The sequence below is a fragment of the Kogia breviceps genome, chromosome 4, assembly GCF_026419965.1.
Source record: "Kogia breviceps isolate mKogBre1 chromosome 4, mKogBre1 haplotype 1, whole genome shotgun sequence".
Lineage (NCBI taxonomy): Eukaryota > Metazoa > Chordata > Mammalia > Artiodactyla > Physeteridae > Kogia > Kogia breviceps.
This window is the reverse complement of record NC_081313.1, coordinates 11304972-11322318: the sequence shown is the minus strand read 5'-3', so window position 1 is coordinate 11322318 and position 17347 is coordinate 11304972. Positions and strand designations below refer to the sequence as shown.

Here is a 17347-nt window from a genome sequence, read left to right as displayed (position 1 = left end):
ATTTCCTAGAAAAAGGCACACGTAATCTAGGAAACATCCTGTTTATTAATATACAACTTCATAAACCATGGAATAAATTTCTAGAAGCAGTACCATATTGAAGTATAATAAATTAGAAGAAGAAAAAAAACAACAGGTTTTCAAAACATAAATATCTGTATTCTTTAGGGTTCCATTATCTGATTCACAACTATTGATGTTTAACCCAAATCCTTCCTATCCTTCAGTAAGAAGGTGGTCTCAACAATTCACTATTTCTTTTCTGTTCAGAGGCATCACAGGATCATCTGGTCTGTTTAGTGCCTGTTTTGACTGCTAAGCATCAGGGCTTTCAATTAAGCTAGACTCATTAGTTTTAGAAAACTTTCACTTAGCCAAACTGCTGTAATTAACTTTCTCACTATAATTTTAGTTCATGCTAAACAAGGGCTGATGGAACTGAGCATTTGTCTCTGTGTGTCCCATTTACTTGGATCCAAACCGAGTTGACATAGTAGATGAGAAGATACCATCCGTCCCCACTGTGTCGCCGTGATGGCACGCGTGTCAAGGACACACGTCTGTAACTTGACAGGTTGTTTTCATCTGGACTTCCTTTGTTTTTGTCGTGGTGTCACTTTCACATCTTTTATCAGCAGGAGGACAGACTCTATGTCCCTCTTTTCCTGGGACTGTCCAGTTAACTTCTGTTGTCTCTCTCAGATGAATAATGAATAGCATCCCTGTTACTATCCAAAGTATGAAGTTTGGACCAAAATTATATGGTCACCCTCTTTTTGGCTAAGGAAATTTCAGTCAGTCTTTTAAGAGAGATGATTTTTTTTTCAAAACAAATATTGTTTTAATTTTTTTATTTTTGAAAGTAATTCACACATACCTTTAAAAATATAAACAATGCAGAAAATAAGACGAAAAAGAGAATTTCTTAAGAGAATTTCTGAAAAGATTTCTGTGTTCTAAAAATAATCTCAAAGTATTCTGAATGCAACGACTGTCTTACAAATGCTTGCGGAGCAATAGGTTTTGTTTTTTAAAAATGACAATTGTAAAGCTTGGAAGGAAATTCCACATTTTTTCCTAGACTCAGAAGCACTTTTCCTAATGAAATCTTACGTAGAAGACTAATCTATCAAACAGGTAATAAGGGATTTGCTTTGATGGAGTTGGAGTTGGCCTCCTGAAATCCCTTCCAACCTCCTCCTTCTTGCTTCCTGTAGGGGCCCGTGTGATTGAGGAAAATCCTTTCTATGCTTCAGAGCATAGTCTGAAGACCAGGTTCCAGAGGAGACCCTAAAGATATAATACGTGAAAGTATTTTTTTATGGTAAAAAGCTCTCTAAAAATGTCAGGTTTCTCTGTTAATATTGACACACTCAGGTTGAGGAAGATTGAAGTACCCCTTTGAGTTCCCAGATAGTTAGTTGGTGGCAGAACCTGGGTGAGAAACCAAGTTCCCATGTCTTCCACTGTGCTTTTCCTTCCACCCATCTGATCCTTCCAATGGCTTTTCTTTATTCCTATTAATATTCAAATGGCTGATTTATCACAGTGCACTTTTTTAATTTTTAGCTTTTAGTTACATATTATTATATTTTCATGTTATTTTTGATATAATTTTACTTTTTATAATATGCTCTTGAGAATTTTAAACTTTACTAATATAAGCCTGTTTTCATTCGGTTTTGATGAGTTACAATAAAATGGAAAGGTATTCATCAGACAGTAGATTTCTTAATAAAAAGCATAAGCTCTCCATTTTTATCTTTTAGCTAAATAGCAGATACATGGAAGCCTAAACTTAAGTATATTTTATATTTCAGTTTGGATGTAATATGTATGAAAAATGATTTAAGTGCTGATATATAGAGCCTATAGTAATAAAAATATCTTTCATTTTTATAATGCATTAAATTCACTAAGTGCCTTCACATGTATTATATCATTTATGGATAATATTCTGTTGTGTGTAAGCGCACATATACATCTACATGATTTATGTATCTCTATATACATTCCCCCTTTTGAGCTGTGGTTCAGTGACTATGTGGTTTCAAATGACTTATAAGTCATAAAGCTAATAAGTGGGGGAAGTAGCAGTTTAACCCCTTTTTTTCTAACTTTAAACCCAGTCAGAGCTATTGTATAAGGCCGTTGCAGTTTATGCAGATTTTGTGTTATGTCCCATTCACAGAGACAATAATGTGAATAGTGAACCCAAGAACTGGGCAGTGCACAACCTTCTCAACTGTACATGTTCATCCCCCTGGCTGAGGAAACAGACATGTGCACAATCAAGTATAGCTGATGTGATAAGTGCTACTTATGGAGTAATCTAAGTACCCTGGAGCCCAGAGGAGGAGGGGATTCATTTTGTTAGGGAATTACAGGAATAAATGTAATGAAAGAGTTGACCATTACTTGGGGGAATTTAATATTTATATAATGTTAATATTTTAGGGATTACAGAGGCTGAACTGTCTATTAAGAGACTAATTCAGAAATTGAATTGCCCTAGTTTTAGAGCTTTTCATTTGGAATGGAGAAGAGTAGCGCAGAATGGCTTTCCTCAACCCCATTCCTAAGTCTATCTGGATGACTAACCATCTGTTTTTTATGTCTAAAATGTCACTTTCACAACTGGGGTTCACTCTAGTATCCCATGTATGTGTGAGCTAGACAGACAAGGAGGTCAGAAAGTTGTTTAGGTGCCATAGATTGCTTCAGGTGATGTCATGCTGACTACCGTTCTCCTATTTCAGAGTCAAGTTATTGTCTCTTCTCAGAGAACAGCATAAACTGCCCTTAGTCCCGGCCCTTGCCAGAGATTTCAACTCTACCAGTAAGCTGGGTTGAGAGAAGTGATTTTTATGGAAGATCATTCATCTAAGTCAGTATTTCACAATTTGTGTTTGGGTAATACTAATGCGGAGAGATTTTTGGCTCAGAAATGGCTACTGTAGGAATATGTAAATAAGGATCTCTTAATGAACACTGTAAATCAGTCTGAGAGGAGCATCATTTTATTGTTTTATTGTTAACTGACTATGAATGAATGAAGACCGTGATGGGCGGGAACCAAGAGCCTGAAAAGGAATGTTTAGAAACGAGACTGGAAGGTGCGCAGGGAGCACCATGGTGTTGCGTGTAAGTCCCGATTAAGGACCCACTGGAATACTGATGGTTACAGTAATTCCTCCAGAGACGGGTTGACTTGGACCAAGATAGTCAAAGTGGGAATGGAAAGAGCACAATGCTGTGTTCACATTGTGGTTGAGAAGCAGAGCAGACAGCACTCGTTTTCATTTGTTTTATTTTTTATTTTTGTTTTCCGGTACGCGGGCCTCTCACCGCTGTGGCCTCTCCCGTTGCAGAGCACAGGCTCCGGACGCGCAGGCTCAGCGGCCACGGCTCACGGGCCCAGCCGCTCCGCGGCACGTGGGATCTTCCCGGACCGGGGCACGAACCCGCGTCCCCTGCATCGGCAGGCAGACTCTCAACCACTGCGCAATCAGGGAAGCCCAGGACTCGTTTTTGGTTGAGTGGATATTGTTGGAGGAGAGGGATAGGAGAGAGAGAAAAAAAGTTAAAGATGACTCCCAAGTTTCTTGTCTTTACTGATCTATGTATCAAATATTTACTGATAAATATATTGTACCAGACACCTTTCTAGACACTGAGGAGGCAGTGATGAACAAGATAAACAAGGTGCCTGCCTCCCTTGCCTTCTAGCGGGAGAGACAGACAATTATCAAATCAATGAATGTACCTATTTGGTTTTATTAACTGGACTATGGTTTATATCACCAAAAAGATGGGTGAGGTGGGACAGTAGATCAAGAAGACCAGGGAGGGCTTCCCTGGTGGCGCAGTGGTTGAGAATCCGCCTGCCAATGCAGGGGACGCGGGTTCGCACCCCGGTCCGGGAAGATCCCACGTGCCGCGGAGCGGCTGGGCCCGTGAGCCATGGCCGCTGAGCCTGCACGTCCGGAGCCTGTGCTCCGCAACGGGAGAGGCCACAACGGTGAGAGGCCCGCGTACCACAAAAAAAAAAAAAAAAAAAAAAAAAAAGACCAGGGAGAAGGTGGATGATAGATCACTCTTTAAACTGATTTCTTTGGGGAGACAGAAGAGTCTAGACACAATTGTAAATCACACAATATAGACATTGTATATGACTTATAAAGAACTTTCCAGGCCTGACTGGAGGCAGGGAGGGCAATTTAAAAGGTTGTGACATTAATCCATATGAGAAAGACAACGGATCAAGGGCATATCATTTTTCAGAGAGGATGAGATACATTAAAAAGCAGTATTTAAATTGCAATAGAACTTATCGATGTTGGATGTGGAAATGTTTGGTTGGGACTTAGGTAGTTGGTGCTAACCCCTGAGGTGAGCACCTAGGAGTGGATGCAGATTTTGTGATGAGGCAGAGACGTCTGCGTTTGCATATGTTGATTTTGTGATGCTTTGGATCATCTAAGTGGGAAAATCCAGTTGGAGACACTAGTCCAAGTATACGGTTTTCCTAAATATTCCCAAACACACAGATCTATGATGGAGTAGAACATGAAGTTATTATGTTTCAGGCTTTCTGGAGATCTGATCAAACTCCCCAGTTCATTCGGTAACTAATAGACAGCAGTTCTAAACACAGGAAGAAGTCTCAGCTTCTAGGTTCACAAGCTATTTAATTTTTCTCCCTCCTTTGTTTTTGTTTTTATCAACTTAACTTTTAAATTTTATATATATATATAAAAGTAATAATTTTATATATTAAAATGAACTCCTTCTAGTAATTTCCTGCTATTTCAAAGAAATTAGGGTCATAATGAAGGGGAAGAAAGTGCAGGTATGTGGCTATTACTCCATATTATTTCACCTGTTCCACCTATGGCTTTTAGCTCTTAGAAGGCCCCCCAAGACATAAAATCTTCTTGTGCCTATGAGTTCTCATTAATGGACAAGGGAATATCTGGAAGGCTCTAGTTTGCCATAGGGAGTTGTCAAGAGATTATTAATTGCTTTAGCCATTTAAATTCATTGCGGAGAGCTAAATTTAGCCTAGTACATTACTTTAAACAGTTTTATGTCAGGGGAGTATGAAATTCTTCTTGCCATTGTACTGTTGTCATGGGAAATTTGTGTGATATGTTTATATATCTTTCTATTTTAAAATGGTGAAAAATGTTCACATCTTTTGCTATTCATTAAAATGATGACAGAAAATTATAATTTGAAATTACCAAGCTGGGGATATTTTCAAGGACAGATGTATAGATTTTTGTTTATAACTTGGCCTTATTTCATGGTTGTATATATATATATATATTTTTATGCGGTTCGCTTCCCACCAGGGAAGCCCCACAGTTCTCATTTTTTGTTTTGTTTTTTTTTGCGGTACGCTGGCCTCTCACTGTTGTGGCCTCTCCTGTTGCGGAGCCCAGGCTCTGGACGCGCAGGCTCAGCGGCCATGGCTCACGGGCCCAGCCGCTCCGCGGCACGTGGGATCTTCCCGGACCGGGGCACGAACCCGCGTCCCCTGCATCGGCAGGTGGACTCTCAACCACTGCGCCACCAGGGAAGCCCCATGGTTGTATCTTGAAGGATTATTAATGTCATTTTAACTGGTTTGCTCTTCATGAAATAAGGAAACTCTTTTTTGGATAGGATGAGAATGCATTTTATCTCAATACACCTCCACTTTCTCTTATATTTATACATTATCTTTAACATGACTTAAATCATGAATCACTGGGAATAAAAAGAGGTCTTAAGACTGAGTTTCTGGAGCATGAGAAGTGCGAGCCCTTTCTGTTGTCTTTGCAGTGCTGGCTCTGCTTACGCAGGACATACACTCTGAACAACTGATTGATTTCCAAACTACACTCTATGACCATGGAAATGTTAATACTGTAGTCAATAGTCTGGGGTTCTCCCCTCACGTCCCCCTTACTCCTTCCAACACCCCTTCTGTCAGTTTTAGTATGCCTTTCCACATTGCTAGGACAGTTTTTTTATAGAGCACAGTGCAGTTTCCTCCTGTACCACCTAAGCTCGGAATGTATTGGATAGAAAAGAGGGGGCACTGTCCTCCACTGTGTGAAGGGGAAGAGAAGTGATTCAGCGTGACTGCACCTGCTCAAGGCAGATTGTGTCAGGCTACAGAAGCCAGTTGGCAGATTTCTCAACAAAGAGAGAACAGTCTTCAGATGATGGCAGCCCGTGGAGCTCAGAGCAAGACCTGAGAAGCCTCTTGGACAGTAGCCCTGTTTAGCTTTGTCTATGATTATAAGGAAACTTTGAGGAGGGCTGGACCTTTGAATAATGGGGGTTAGGGTTATATTATATTGTCACCAACGTAGGCACAGTAAGACAAAACTAAATCTGTAGAAATAAACAGAAGAGTCTCATCCCATTCAAGATTTACATTGATCAGAATTTTCTTTCCTCCTAAATTAAACCAGATTTTCAAAGGTTATAAACGTTATGCAAGAAAAGTTAGGTACCTCATGCCCTGCTTTCCAGAATTAAGGGACATTTGGGGGTTTTTCTGAGTAATTTCTGTCATTTCAAAGGTTCCTAGATTTTTAAAATAATTAACCATGTCAGGGGATATTTTCACAGATGTTTCTGTTGACTTTTCTGTTCAACAGAGGACAATAGAGAGCTATGTGGATAAACGTGTGGGCACAACATATGGCCCTCCAGCAGGAAAGAAGATGACTGTTTTTATTGATGATGTGAATATGCCAATAATCAATGAGTGGGGAGACCAGGTATATCGATCCTATTGTGCACTTTATTTGCCTAATTCCTCATTGATTTAGTTTTTGATGAGTAAATATTTTTTACTTTTTCAACTTGCAATTCCTAAATTCCAATAAGGTCCATTATTTGGAAACACTCAAAGAGTTAGGTCCTGGGATATAAAGGAATGACATTTTAATTCTGAAAGTTGTCTTTCTTAGGTTACTAATGAGATAGTACGACAGCTGATGGAACAGAATGGATTTTATAACCTAGAGAAGCCCGGGGAGTTTACCAGCATTGCGGACATACAGTTTTTAGCAGCTATGATCCATCCTGGGGGCGGACGCAATGATATACCCCAAAGGCTCAAGAGGCAGTTCTCTATATTTAACTGCACGTTGCCCTCTGATGCTTCTGTGGACAAGATCTTTGGTAAAGTGAATGTCAGTGGGGCATGGGAGGGAGGAATCCCTGCTTGGGTTCCAGTGAGAATATATCCACCTAGAGGTCAACACAGAAAGAGCATTGGGTGGTTCCTTAGTCTACGGGCTTCATCACTCTCCAAGAGTGTCTTTTGTTTATATACAGATTTACTTTATTATGTATGTACTGAGTTGAGTGCTAAGTAGATTTCTTCTGCCTATGTATTTCTTTAAGAAACTGTCGCTAGCTTCTTAGGCCAGGAGGTTAAACATTAAATGGTCTTAGACACGATGAGATGCTTTCCTCATGGGTACACATATGTGAGGTCTGCATCGATATAATGCCATACCAAAAGTTTATGTAGCTGATACCTAACCAAGCCATATAATGATTTTGGCCAAAGAAATAATATTGCACAGAGTGGAGATTAGCCAGAGTCTGATCCTCAGAGTAATTTAATTTATAGGGTTGTAGTAAATTACTGATTGATTACATATGCAGTGTTTCAGAAATAAATTCACCTAGGAAACACTAGCGCAATCGATAACCGTAATTATTTAACTGAGAAATGAAAATGATTTTAGAAACTGATTACGGAATCACTCTTTTCAGAAAAAGTGTAAAGTTATGCATGCATTCGTGTTAGGTACTAATGTACCATTTCTGAAATTGAGAAAAAAGTAACTAGGATTACCCTAATTAATTTCTGGCAGACTAGAATGTCTTCTTAGTGCCCTAGGGTAGTGGAGTATGGCAGTACCTGCCTTCAGTCACAGCGGTGGGCAAAGGTTGGGAAACCAGATGACATGGGAATTATCTAAACTTGGGAGAAGTAAAATGGACAAGAAGGTATGACTATTATTGCTTTTAATTATTCTTTGTTTGCACGGAAAATTTTACCTGTAAAGTAAATTAAAATATTTTATAAGGCATGGAAAGGCAACAAAAGAATGGAGAAATCTTAGAGGATTCATGAAACCTCCCTTTTTCTTATCTTTTTCTAAGGCAACTTTATATATTCATCATTGTTACCGATTTAATGATACTGAAGCGGTTCAGCTAGAGTTTTCAATAGTATTTCTTAGTCAACTTTTCAGTATTTGAATGCTAACTTGCTTGAAACTATAACTACTTTGTAGGTTTAAAAAAACCCCAAAGAAGGGCTTCCCTTGCCTGGTGGCGCAGTGGTTGAGAATCCGCCTGCCGATGCAGGGGACGCGGGTTCGTGCCCCGGTCCGGGAGGATCCCACGTGCCGCGGAGCAACTAAGCCCGCGAGCCATGGCCGCTGAGCCTGCGCGTCCGGAGCCTGTGCTCCGCAATGGGAGAGGCCACAACAGTGAGAGGCCCGCATACCGCAAAAAACAAACAAAAAAACCCCAAAGAACATTAATTAATAGAAATTTCTTTAATATGTGGTTAACTATTAAAATGTTTAATTATTTTTGTACTCTGCATTATAATGTTTTTCATTTTCACTTAGGTGATTTGAACTGTCAGTCAAAATGTTATGACTTTTATCCCCTTTCAGGTGTGATTGCGATAGGATACTACTGTACCCAAAGGGGCTTCTCAGAAGAAGTGAGAGATTCAGTGACAAAACTGGTTCCCCTGACACGCCGACTATGGCAGATGACTAAGATTAAAATGCTCCCTACCCCTGCAAAATTCCATTATATTTTTAACCTTCGAGATCTTTCTAGGATCTGGCAGGGAATGTTGAACACTACTTCAGAGGTTATCAAGGAACCAGATGTAAGTGATACATAAGAGAATAAAACAAGTAACTTTGTTTTTTATTATAAACTCTAAATATTCTTAGTAATGAAATTTTTAGTAGCATTATGAAAATATTTTGGGATGTTTTAGCATGGATATTTTTTTCTTTGCTGCTTTTCACGAACATACATAAGGGAAAAGTATGCCAATTTTGTGTGTGTGTGTGGGGGGGGGGGGTACGTGGGCCTCTCACTGGTGTGGCCTCTCCCGTTGCGGAGCACAGGCTCCGGACGCGCAGGCTCAGCGGCCACGGCTCACGGGCCCAGCTGCTCCGCGGCATGTGGGATCTTCCCGGACCGGGGCACGAACCCGTGTCCCCTGCATCGGCAGGCGGACTCTCAACCACTACACCACCAGGGAGGCCCCCCAATTTTTTTCTTTAAAAATTTCAATTAGGACTTCCCTGGTGGCACAGTGGTTAAGAATCCGCCTGCCATGCAGTGAACGTGGGTTCGAGCCCTGGTCCGGGAAGATCCCACATGCGGTGGAGCAACTAAGCCTGTGCTCCACAGCTACTGAGCCTGCGCTCTAGAGCCCGTGAGACACAACTACTGAGCCTGTGTGCTGCAACTACTGAACCCCGCGTGCCTAGAGCCCGTGCTCCACAACAAGATAAGCCACCGCAATGAGAAACCCGTGCACCACAGCAAAGAGTAGCCCCTGCTCGCCGCCAACTAGAGAAAGCCCGTGCACAGCAACGAAGACCCAACACAGCCCAAAATAAAAAATATATAAATAAATTAATTAATTTAAAAAATTCCTAATAAATTTGTTTTATGTTTAAGGAAATATTATATACAATTATTTTCTAATGACTAAAGTAAAAGGAAAAATTGATTTTGTTTTTTCATCATTATTTTCTTATACTAAATAATGGAAAGAATCCCTGTTGATCTTATTACATAAGTCTTCCTATTATTCATATTATAAACCTGACATTTTAACTTTAAAAAGTAATTATCTTTATAAATAAACGTTCAAAATTGAAGAATGAACCCATTTTGTTGTTAATCATCCATGATCTTTCTTTTCCATATAACTTGATGTACTAAAAGAAATACAGGGCTTCCCTGGTGGCGCAGTGGTTGAGAATCTGCCTGCCGATGCAGGGGACACGGGTTCGTGCCCTGGTCCTGGAAGACCCCACGTGTCGCGGAGTGGCTGGGCCCGTGAGCCATGGCCACTGCGCCTGTGCGTCCGGAGCCTGTGCTCCACAGTGGGAGAGGCCACAACAGTGAGAGGCCTGCGTACCGCAAAAAAAAAAAAGAAAGAAAAAAAAAAGAAATACATATTTCGGTAAAACTGAAAAGAGACAGAAGAGTAGAAAGTTCATTTGACAGAAAAATGAGCATTTGTACATACACTTGAATAAAAGAGTGCCTAGTATTATAAGAATTCTCTTCGAACTAAAAGGGAATTCTAGTACGTAAAATGCAGTATGTATGTAATATGTAAAATTGTAAAGTATGTATGTAGTATGTAAAAATGCAGGATGCCTTTTTTTGCCAAAGCATAAGGCTAAGGCAACATCAGCCTGTTTTTCCATCCTTTTATGGAACCAAGGTTGTAGTTAAGCAAATAGGTTTTAGGGGACTTCTCCACTTAAATGCACCGAAAAAGTTGAGATATCAACCAAACTGTCACTAGGCACATCAAATGTGGACTATTAAAAAAAAACCAGCTTTGCCTCAGATGCTTACAAAGTAAGTAGCCACACTGACTGACTGCAAGAGGGCATTTTGGGGAAAACTCACTCTCCTTGTTACAGAGAATTGGGAGTCATTTGAACAGCAGTGAACTTGTTAACTTGATTTTTTTCCCTCAGACAAATTAATAGTGTTGTGGAATGCAGTCTTCCAAAATTACTTTTTGAGTAGCCATGTTTTGGTGCTTATTTTAAATCAGCATAAACAGGTCCAGCAATTGGTTTGTTAAGAACTTTTGTCATAAGTGAATCATTAAATATATTTTACTAAAATTTTATTTTCTGGCAACCAAAGAACATTTGATCACTAGTAATATAATGGCTTAAAAGCCTTCTAACTTGAAAAACATTACCAAGGCAAGAAATTTCCACCAGTGTTTCATATTAAATAATTAGCTTAGACAAACATTTGTTGTGCTTGCTATAGGAACAGGTATACTAAGCAATTAATTCTCTCAACTTCCAGTTAATTTTGGGTCCTGGATTATCTAGACTAGGTGATTGCTTTCTGCAGATAATCCAGATTTTTGCCATAAATTTCCTTCACACTGTGTTAAGTAAATATATCTTTGTAATTATCTCAGTTGCATACATGAGAGTTGTTTTTATGCAACTTTTTATATTATGCTCTGGCCACATGAATGTAGGTGTCTTATCCAAACAGACTAATTGATCACAAACATACGACTTTTATGTAGAGTATTAGTTTGTTGGTTGTTCAGAATGATTTAGTATTTTGTCTAGGAATGTTTTTGTTTTAATTTAAAGGCTGAAAATGAATATACACTACTCTCTATTTACTGTACTTGAATGAGACCCATTTGAAATGAAGTTAAGTATATTTTAACTTATTTTATTTATTTTTTAATAGGACAGTTATATTCATAAACAATTTGTTGTATACTAAGACTGTGCAAAACATGTTTTATATCCTTGTATCCCCTGTACAAATGGCAGTAACATCTCCCACATCATTTTGACAACCCCAAAATGTCCTTTTTTGGTGATAACACACCAAATGAAAACCATTCGTCTAGGATTTTGTTTCTAATGTGCTCCCAAACCTGTTATTCACGTTAAAAGGAAACCAGTAGTGTCAATCTTAACTTTTTAAAATGTAGCATCTTAAATCGGGAAGGATGCTGCTCTGTGATATCGTCCACTTGAATTCCCAACTCTGGCTTAATGGGAATTAATAAGACATTTTATGATGCTTTTGACAGGAACTGTTAAGGCTGTGGAAGCATGAGTGTAAACGTGTCATAGCTGATCGTTTCACGGTGTCTGATGATGTGACCTGGTTTGATATGACTTTAGTAAACTTGGTGGAGGAGGAGTTTGGTGAAGAGAAGAAACTCTTGGTGAATTGTGGAATTGACACTTATTTTGTGGATTTCTTGAGGGATGCACCTGAAGCTACAGGTAAACTATTGAAGCAGAATTTGAAATTCCCCAAAGGGATATCTGAAGACAGAAGTTCAGTTCAGGGCTGTTGAATTTCTGTTTAGTAAACTTTACTGAGACAAGCCTGGGACATATTAGGTGCTCAATAAATACAGAATGAGTAGATAAATGCGTACTCATGGAGTTCAAAGATTAATCATTTTAATGCACATCAGGCTTGGATATTAAGGTAGATTTGGGAGGCATACTATGGCAGAAGACAGTGCTAGAGGCTTACAGCTGTCACATAGAGGTAGATTTAAGGAAGGGATCTCCCACACATTACCTGGGCGAGTCTCTGCACTTTCTCGAACCTCATTCTCCTCATTTATAAAAATGGAAATAGTAATATATGAGTCATGGGACACTGTGGGGAATAAGTGAAATGTTATCTGTGGATGGCTTGTACTCACTGCTAGATGAAAGATAGCAAAACTATGATCGTTATTACTCGAGTATTCCAGGTGCTGAAAATAAAAAGAAAAACCTCACATCCTCTGAGAGGGCTGTTGAATACAATTAGAAAGAGGTGGGTGATGTTGAGGGAAGATTTTGTGGTTATGGTTCCATAAAAAATTGAGATATATTACTTTTCTTATGAAAAGAGTAGGGCTCCAATTATTTTTTTCTTTCAGAAATGACTGAGCTTAAGTAGAATATTTTTCTTGCATTTAGAAACCTCTTCTAATACTGAGGAGGAATTTTAAGTTAATTTTCATATTCAAAAAGGCATATTTAAACACATGCTATTTATATCTTCTAAATGATTGAAAATGACCAGGCAGCCCCTTACTAGATTAGATAAGGAAGTATGTGATCTGTTAAGTTTCTGAGTGACAATTGCAAAAGGAGGTTTATTGCTGGCTAAGCAGTTGGACTGATCCTTCCACAAAAAGAAGCTGATACAGTTTATTTTCAATCAGGTCACACACATCCAAAAATCATGTAAAGGTAAAAGCATTTACAAGGTAATTAGAATTTATGTATTTTATTTCCTCTAATTCAGAAGGATAAGTAATTAGATTACAGTTTTCAAGGAGCAAAGCGCAACTGCAGCATTGTGGGGTGGGGGCTGGAGGTGGGGAGTTTGGTTGGTTGCCGGGTGAATGAGTCTAGAGGGAAGCACAGAACCTTTTGTGACTTCAAAGCACTTTGTCAAAGCTTGAAATGAACATTTATGAAATGAGGAAGTGACTATTGAAATTCAATTAGTGGGAGCTTTGCAAATGGACCAATCCTAATAATTATGTTAAATCAATTTCCTTGCTTTGTCATAAAAAGGTTAAAATACTTTCTATTAGGACAGGGTCAATTGAAAGTAATTATGTACTATTAGATTTGGAAGATCCACTCACTCTTCTAGTACCCAGTGAATTTCTAGGTTGTTACTGTATCAGTATATTCAACTAATGTTAACTGATAGTGAATTCACATATGCCCAATTTAGCTTTTTCTTTGGCATTATGCTTTATAGTCAAAGTTGGAAAAGTATTAAACTGGTATGTTATGTGTTTCTAATTTTTAAAAAAGTTTAGTGATTTTAATACTTTTCCCAGTGAGATAATGTTTATTTATTTAGGAAATCATTTTTTCTATTTTCTCTCTAACCTTCACCTCCATTCCTCCAAATTCACTTCTATTCTCACCACTAACTTAAAATTTCTGACTCATAAAATTTTCCTAAGCAAGTACAGTGACCTTTTTCTTTTTATTCTTATTAAAAATAATTTAATTTTTGATTTCTCTTGCTGATTTTGACATTAAATCCCTACTTTTTCAATCTTCATTAGCGAATATCTCTGGGAAGATCCTTGAAATGCCAATGGTCTATTATGGATTCAAACTAAATTCAATGTATATGACATTATTTGAAATTGACCTTTTCTATACATTTAAGAATTAAGACTGCATATGATCACAAACATTCTAATGCTTTTACTACTGTTTGTTTTCTTTTCTTTTCTAAAAATACATACTCTGACATTTGCATAAAAATCAGTATTATTCAGTGCTCAATTGTAGAGCTATGAGTGTATTAATTGAGGAAGTGGTAAAGTCCAGTGATTTGAAGAAGCTTAATTGATTTTTCTTCCCCAACCCCAGGTGAAACATCTGAGGAGGCTGATACTGAGATGCCCAGAGTTTATGAGCCAGTTGAATCTTTTGATCAACTGAAGGAGCGTTTGAACATGTTCCTGCAGCTCTATAACGAGAGCATCCGTGGCACCAGCATGGATCTGGTGTTCTTTGCAGATGCGATGGTCCACTTAGTCAAGGTCAGTGGCCACGCCCGGTAGCACCCCCCAAAATGACAGACACTTGCCTTTACACCAGAATTTTTCCCCTCCTCTTTCATTTTCTTCTTCTAGGAGAAAATTCAGTTTAAAAATAAACCCAATGCTATATTCCGATTTAATTTCTGAACTGAATGCAACATGTCACACCTATAGGTTTAAAATCAGAGCAGGTGTACTTAAAATGTGTGATATGATAATTTTATTCACTGTGGCTATACTGCTTCCAGCTCAGTGTTTTCACTACATAGAATGAATGTGGTTGATATCTGAGTTCAAAGCACAGGCACAGAGTCTGCTTGTATTTTGCATAATGCAAAGGATAACTATAAAAAATAGTGCATTAGTTTTCAGGACATTATGCTAAGTGAAATAAACCTGTCACAAAACCACACATACTGTATGATTCCACTTATATGAGGTCCCTAGAGTAGTCAATTCATAGAGACAGAAAGAATGGTGGTTGCTGGGGGCTGAGGGGAGGTGAATGAGGAGCGTTTAATGGTAGTTTTATTTTTGCACAATGAAGAGTCCTGGAGATGGATGGTGGTGATGGCTGCATAACAATGTGGATGTACTTAACGCCACTGGACTATACCCTTAAAGATGGTTAAGATGGTAAACTTTATGTTGCGTGTATTTTACCACAATTAGAAATAATAATTAAAAATAGTGCATAAACAGTTGATTTTGAGCTGGGATGAAAATTCTGTTACAATGAAATCCACCAGGAAAGTACAGTTACCTTTTTACTTTGTCATATGAGTCCTTACAATTTCCAATCACTGTAATGATTGACCCTCAAAGGTTAGAAGTAGAATATTTACTTGATAACTTACATGACCTAATTTATTGATGGTGGGAGATAATGCCATTTAAAATTCATCATTGATATTCTCACTTTATTGATGCCAATTATTTTTTCAGACTACATCCTTTTAATTAGAAAGAAGACAATTTGAGGCTGTCTCCCATTACTTAGGCTTAACCATGAAGAACAACCTCATAATCACAAGTTGTCACCTCTAATAATTACAAAATCTTAGAACTGGAGAGGGTTTTAGAGGTTACTTAGTCAACTCTCCCTCTGAAAATTGAGGAGGCCGGACTAAGTCAGGGAGAAGGAGGAAAACAGAGAGCGTGTTCTGGGGTTGGATGTCCCCAGCATGAGGACACTTAGCTTGGAAACTGAATTATTAGAATCTGAGATATCTACTGAATTATGAGCACAAATGTTCTTCCAAAGTCAAATATAAATAACATTTTGAAATTAGCTCCTAATTTATAGTTGACTAAAAGTCAAAAGGAAGAATGGAGATACTATCATATTTAATGATTAAAAGGAAGAAGACAAAAAGAATAACATTTTCTAAATAAATAATATCAAAGGCAACTTCACGACTAGGTGTCTATGGAGACAAAATCTGATTGGCTTGGGATTCCATAACAGCTTAAATTGAAATGAGGTTATTTATGTTAGTCTTGTGCTTGAGGATGTTCGTTAGAACTGTCTTTTTTTCTGGGTTTTGCAGCACAGATGATGCATTTCTTCACTTTGGGTATGACATTCAAGGCATGTGTGCCTCAGTACAGGTCCTTGACTGTGTTTTCCCTCACTCTTAGCCTCTAGTGTGCCTGCTCTGAGATTGGCCAAAGAATCTGTGACTGGAGTTTCTGAGCTAAAATGCTACATTCCTCACTGTTTTCTAGGCCAACCCTCTCTTCTATACTCTTGCTTTCTGTGTACAGTTACATCCAAACTCTGTCATGTGGGTGTGAGCCTTGAAATATGTGACCTAGTTATAAGACATGATAGAAGTCAAGAGACAGGATTGAAGATGAAAACTGTAGCAAAACAGGATGTGATCTGAAACCAAGTGTGTTTCTTAGTTCCTTTCTTAATCAAAATAACAATTTTCTTTTAAAACCAAGAATATCTCTGCGATATCTCTTTTGCCTCTTTGGTTAAAGTTCAAATCATGGTGTGTATTGTTTTTCATGATCTAGTCCTTGCCTACCACTCTACCTCTTGTGGGTGGTGCTCTGCTTAGGGTGTAATCCAGAAAAATGAACTGCTTGTGCTTAAACACATCCTGATTCCAGAGCACCTCATCAATGCTGCATCCCAGCAGATGTTGTGTTGTATAGAATTTATCTGTTTGTATTTGTCTTCTCTGCCAGACTGTAAGCTCTGTGAGGGCAGGCACCCACTTTATTCCCCTTCATATTCACAGGATGGAGTATTGCTGGGACAGGCACAATTGTGCTGCTTGATAAATAGGTTTAGAATTTAACCAAGTCCCCAATATGGCCCTAAACAACGCTTTGTACCTTATTTCCTGATATTTCCATACCTGGTACTGAAGTTCCCATCCCTATCAGGACACTTCAGGCCTTTTGCTGATTCTGAGACTTTGTCCATCCCATTCCCTCTTCTTAAAATTTAACCCACTTCCTGCCCAGTGTGCCATTTTCTTTGCATCATAAACTTCTAGTTATCGTTCAAGATCTAGATCAAATTCCAGCTCCACACCAAAGACTCGCCTTCACAAGCAGTTTTGTTTCCTTTGCATTCTTTCCTCCAGTTGCCATCATTCCTATCCACCCCAGCATTCACCATGGGGCATTATTGCATGTTTCTATTAATAGGTCTCTCAGGATGTGAGCACCTGTAAGGCAGGATAGGCATTATTAAGTTTTAAAATATTTGCTAAAGAAATTAAAAAATGAGTATCTGTATGTTACAATCTATAGATAATAGGGCAAGATAGTCCCATTTGAAGTTCACACTTGACTGTTTTCTCTTATAGTTTCTAACTAGATGATGAGTTTTTTGATTCTGCTTTTAAAGACTTCTGTTTGTTTATATATGATCATTTGTCAAATATATTTTAAGGGTTTCTCATGTGCTAGAAACTGGGAAGGGAAAACTTTAGTTTAAGACCTAAGCCC

The 17347-nt window shown here is 38.5% G+C and overlaps 1 protein-coding gene across 1 annotated transcript in view; it reads left to right on the top strand.

Annotated features, from left to right (window-relative positions):
• The window catches only part of DNAH5 (dynein axonemal heavy chain 5), a 262494-nt gene that overhangs the window by 161524 nt on the left and 83623 nt on the right, over nucleotides 1–17347 (top strand). The window contains exons 48-52 of the mRNA XM_059062876.2: nucleotides 6657–6779; nucleotides 6972–7185; nucleotides 8706–8929; nucleotides 11882–12080; nucleotides 14205–14377. Coding sequence (XP_058918859.1) covers nucleotides 6657–6779; nucleotides 6972–7185; nucleotides 8706–8929; nucleotides 11882–12080; nucleotides 14205–14377 — 933 coding nt within the window. The remainder of the gene's footprint in view (nucleotides 1–6656; nucleotides 6780–6971; nucleotides 7186–8705; nucleotides 8930–11881; nucleotides 12081–14204; nucleotides 14378–17347) is intronic.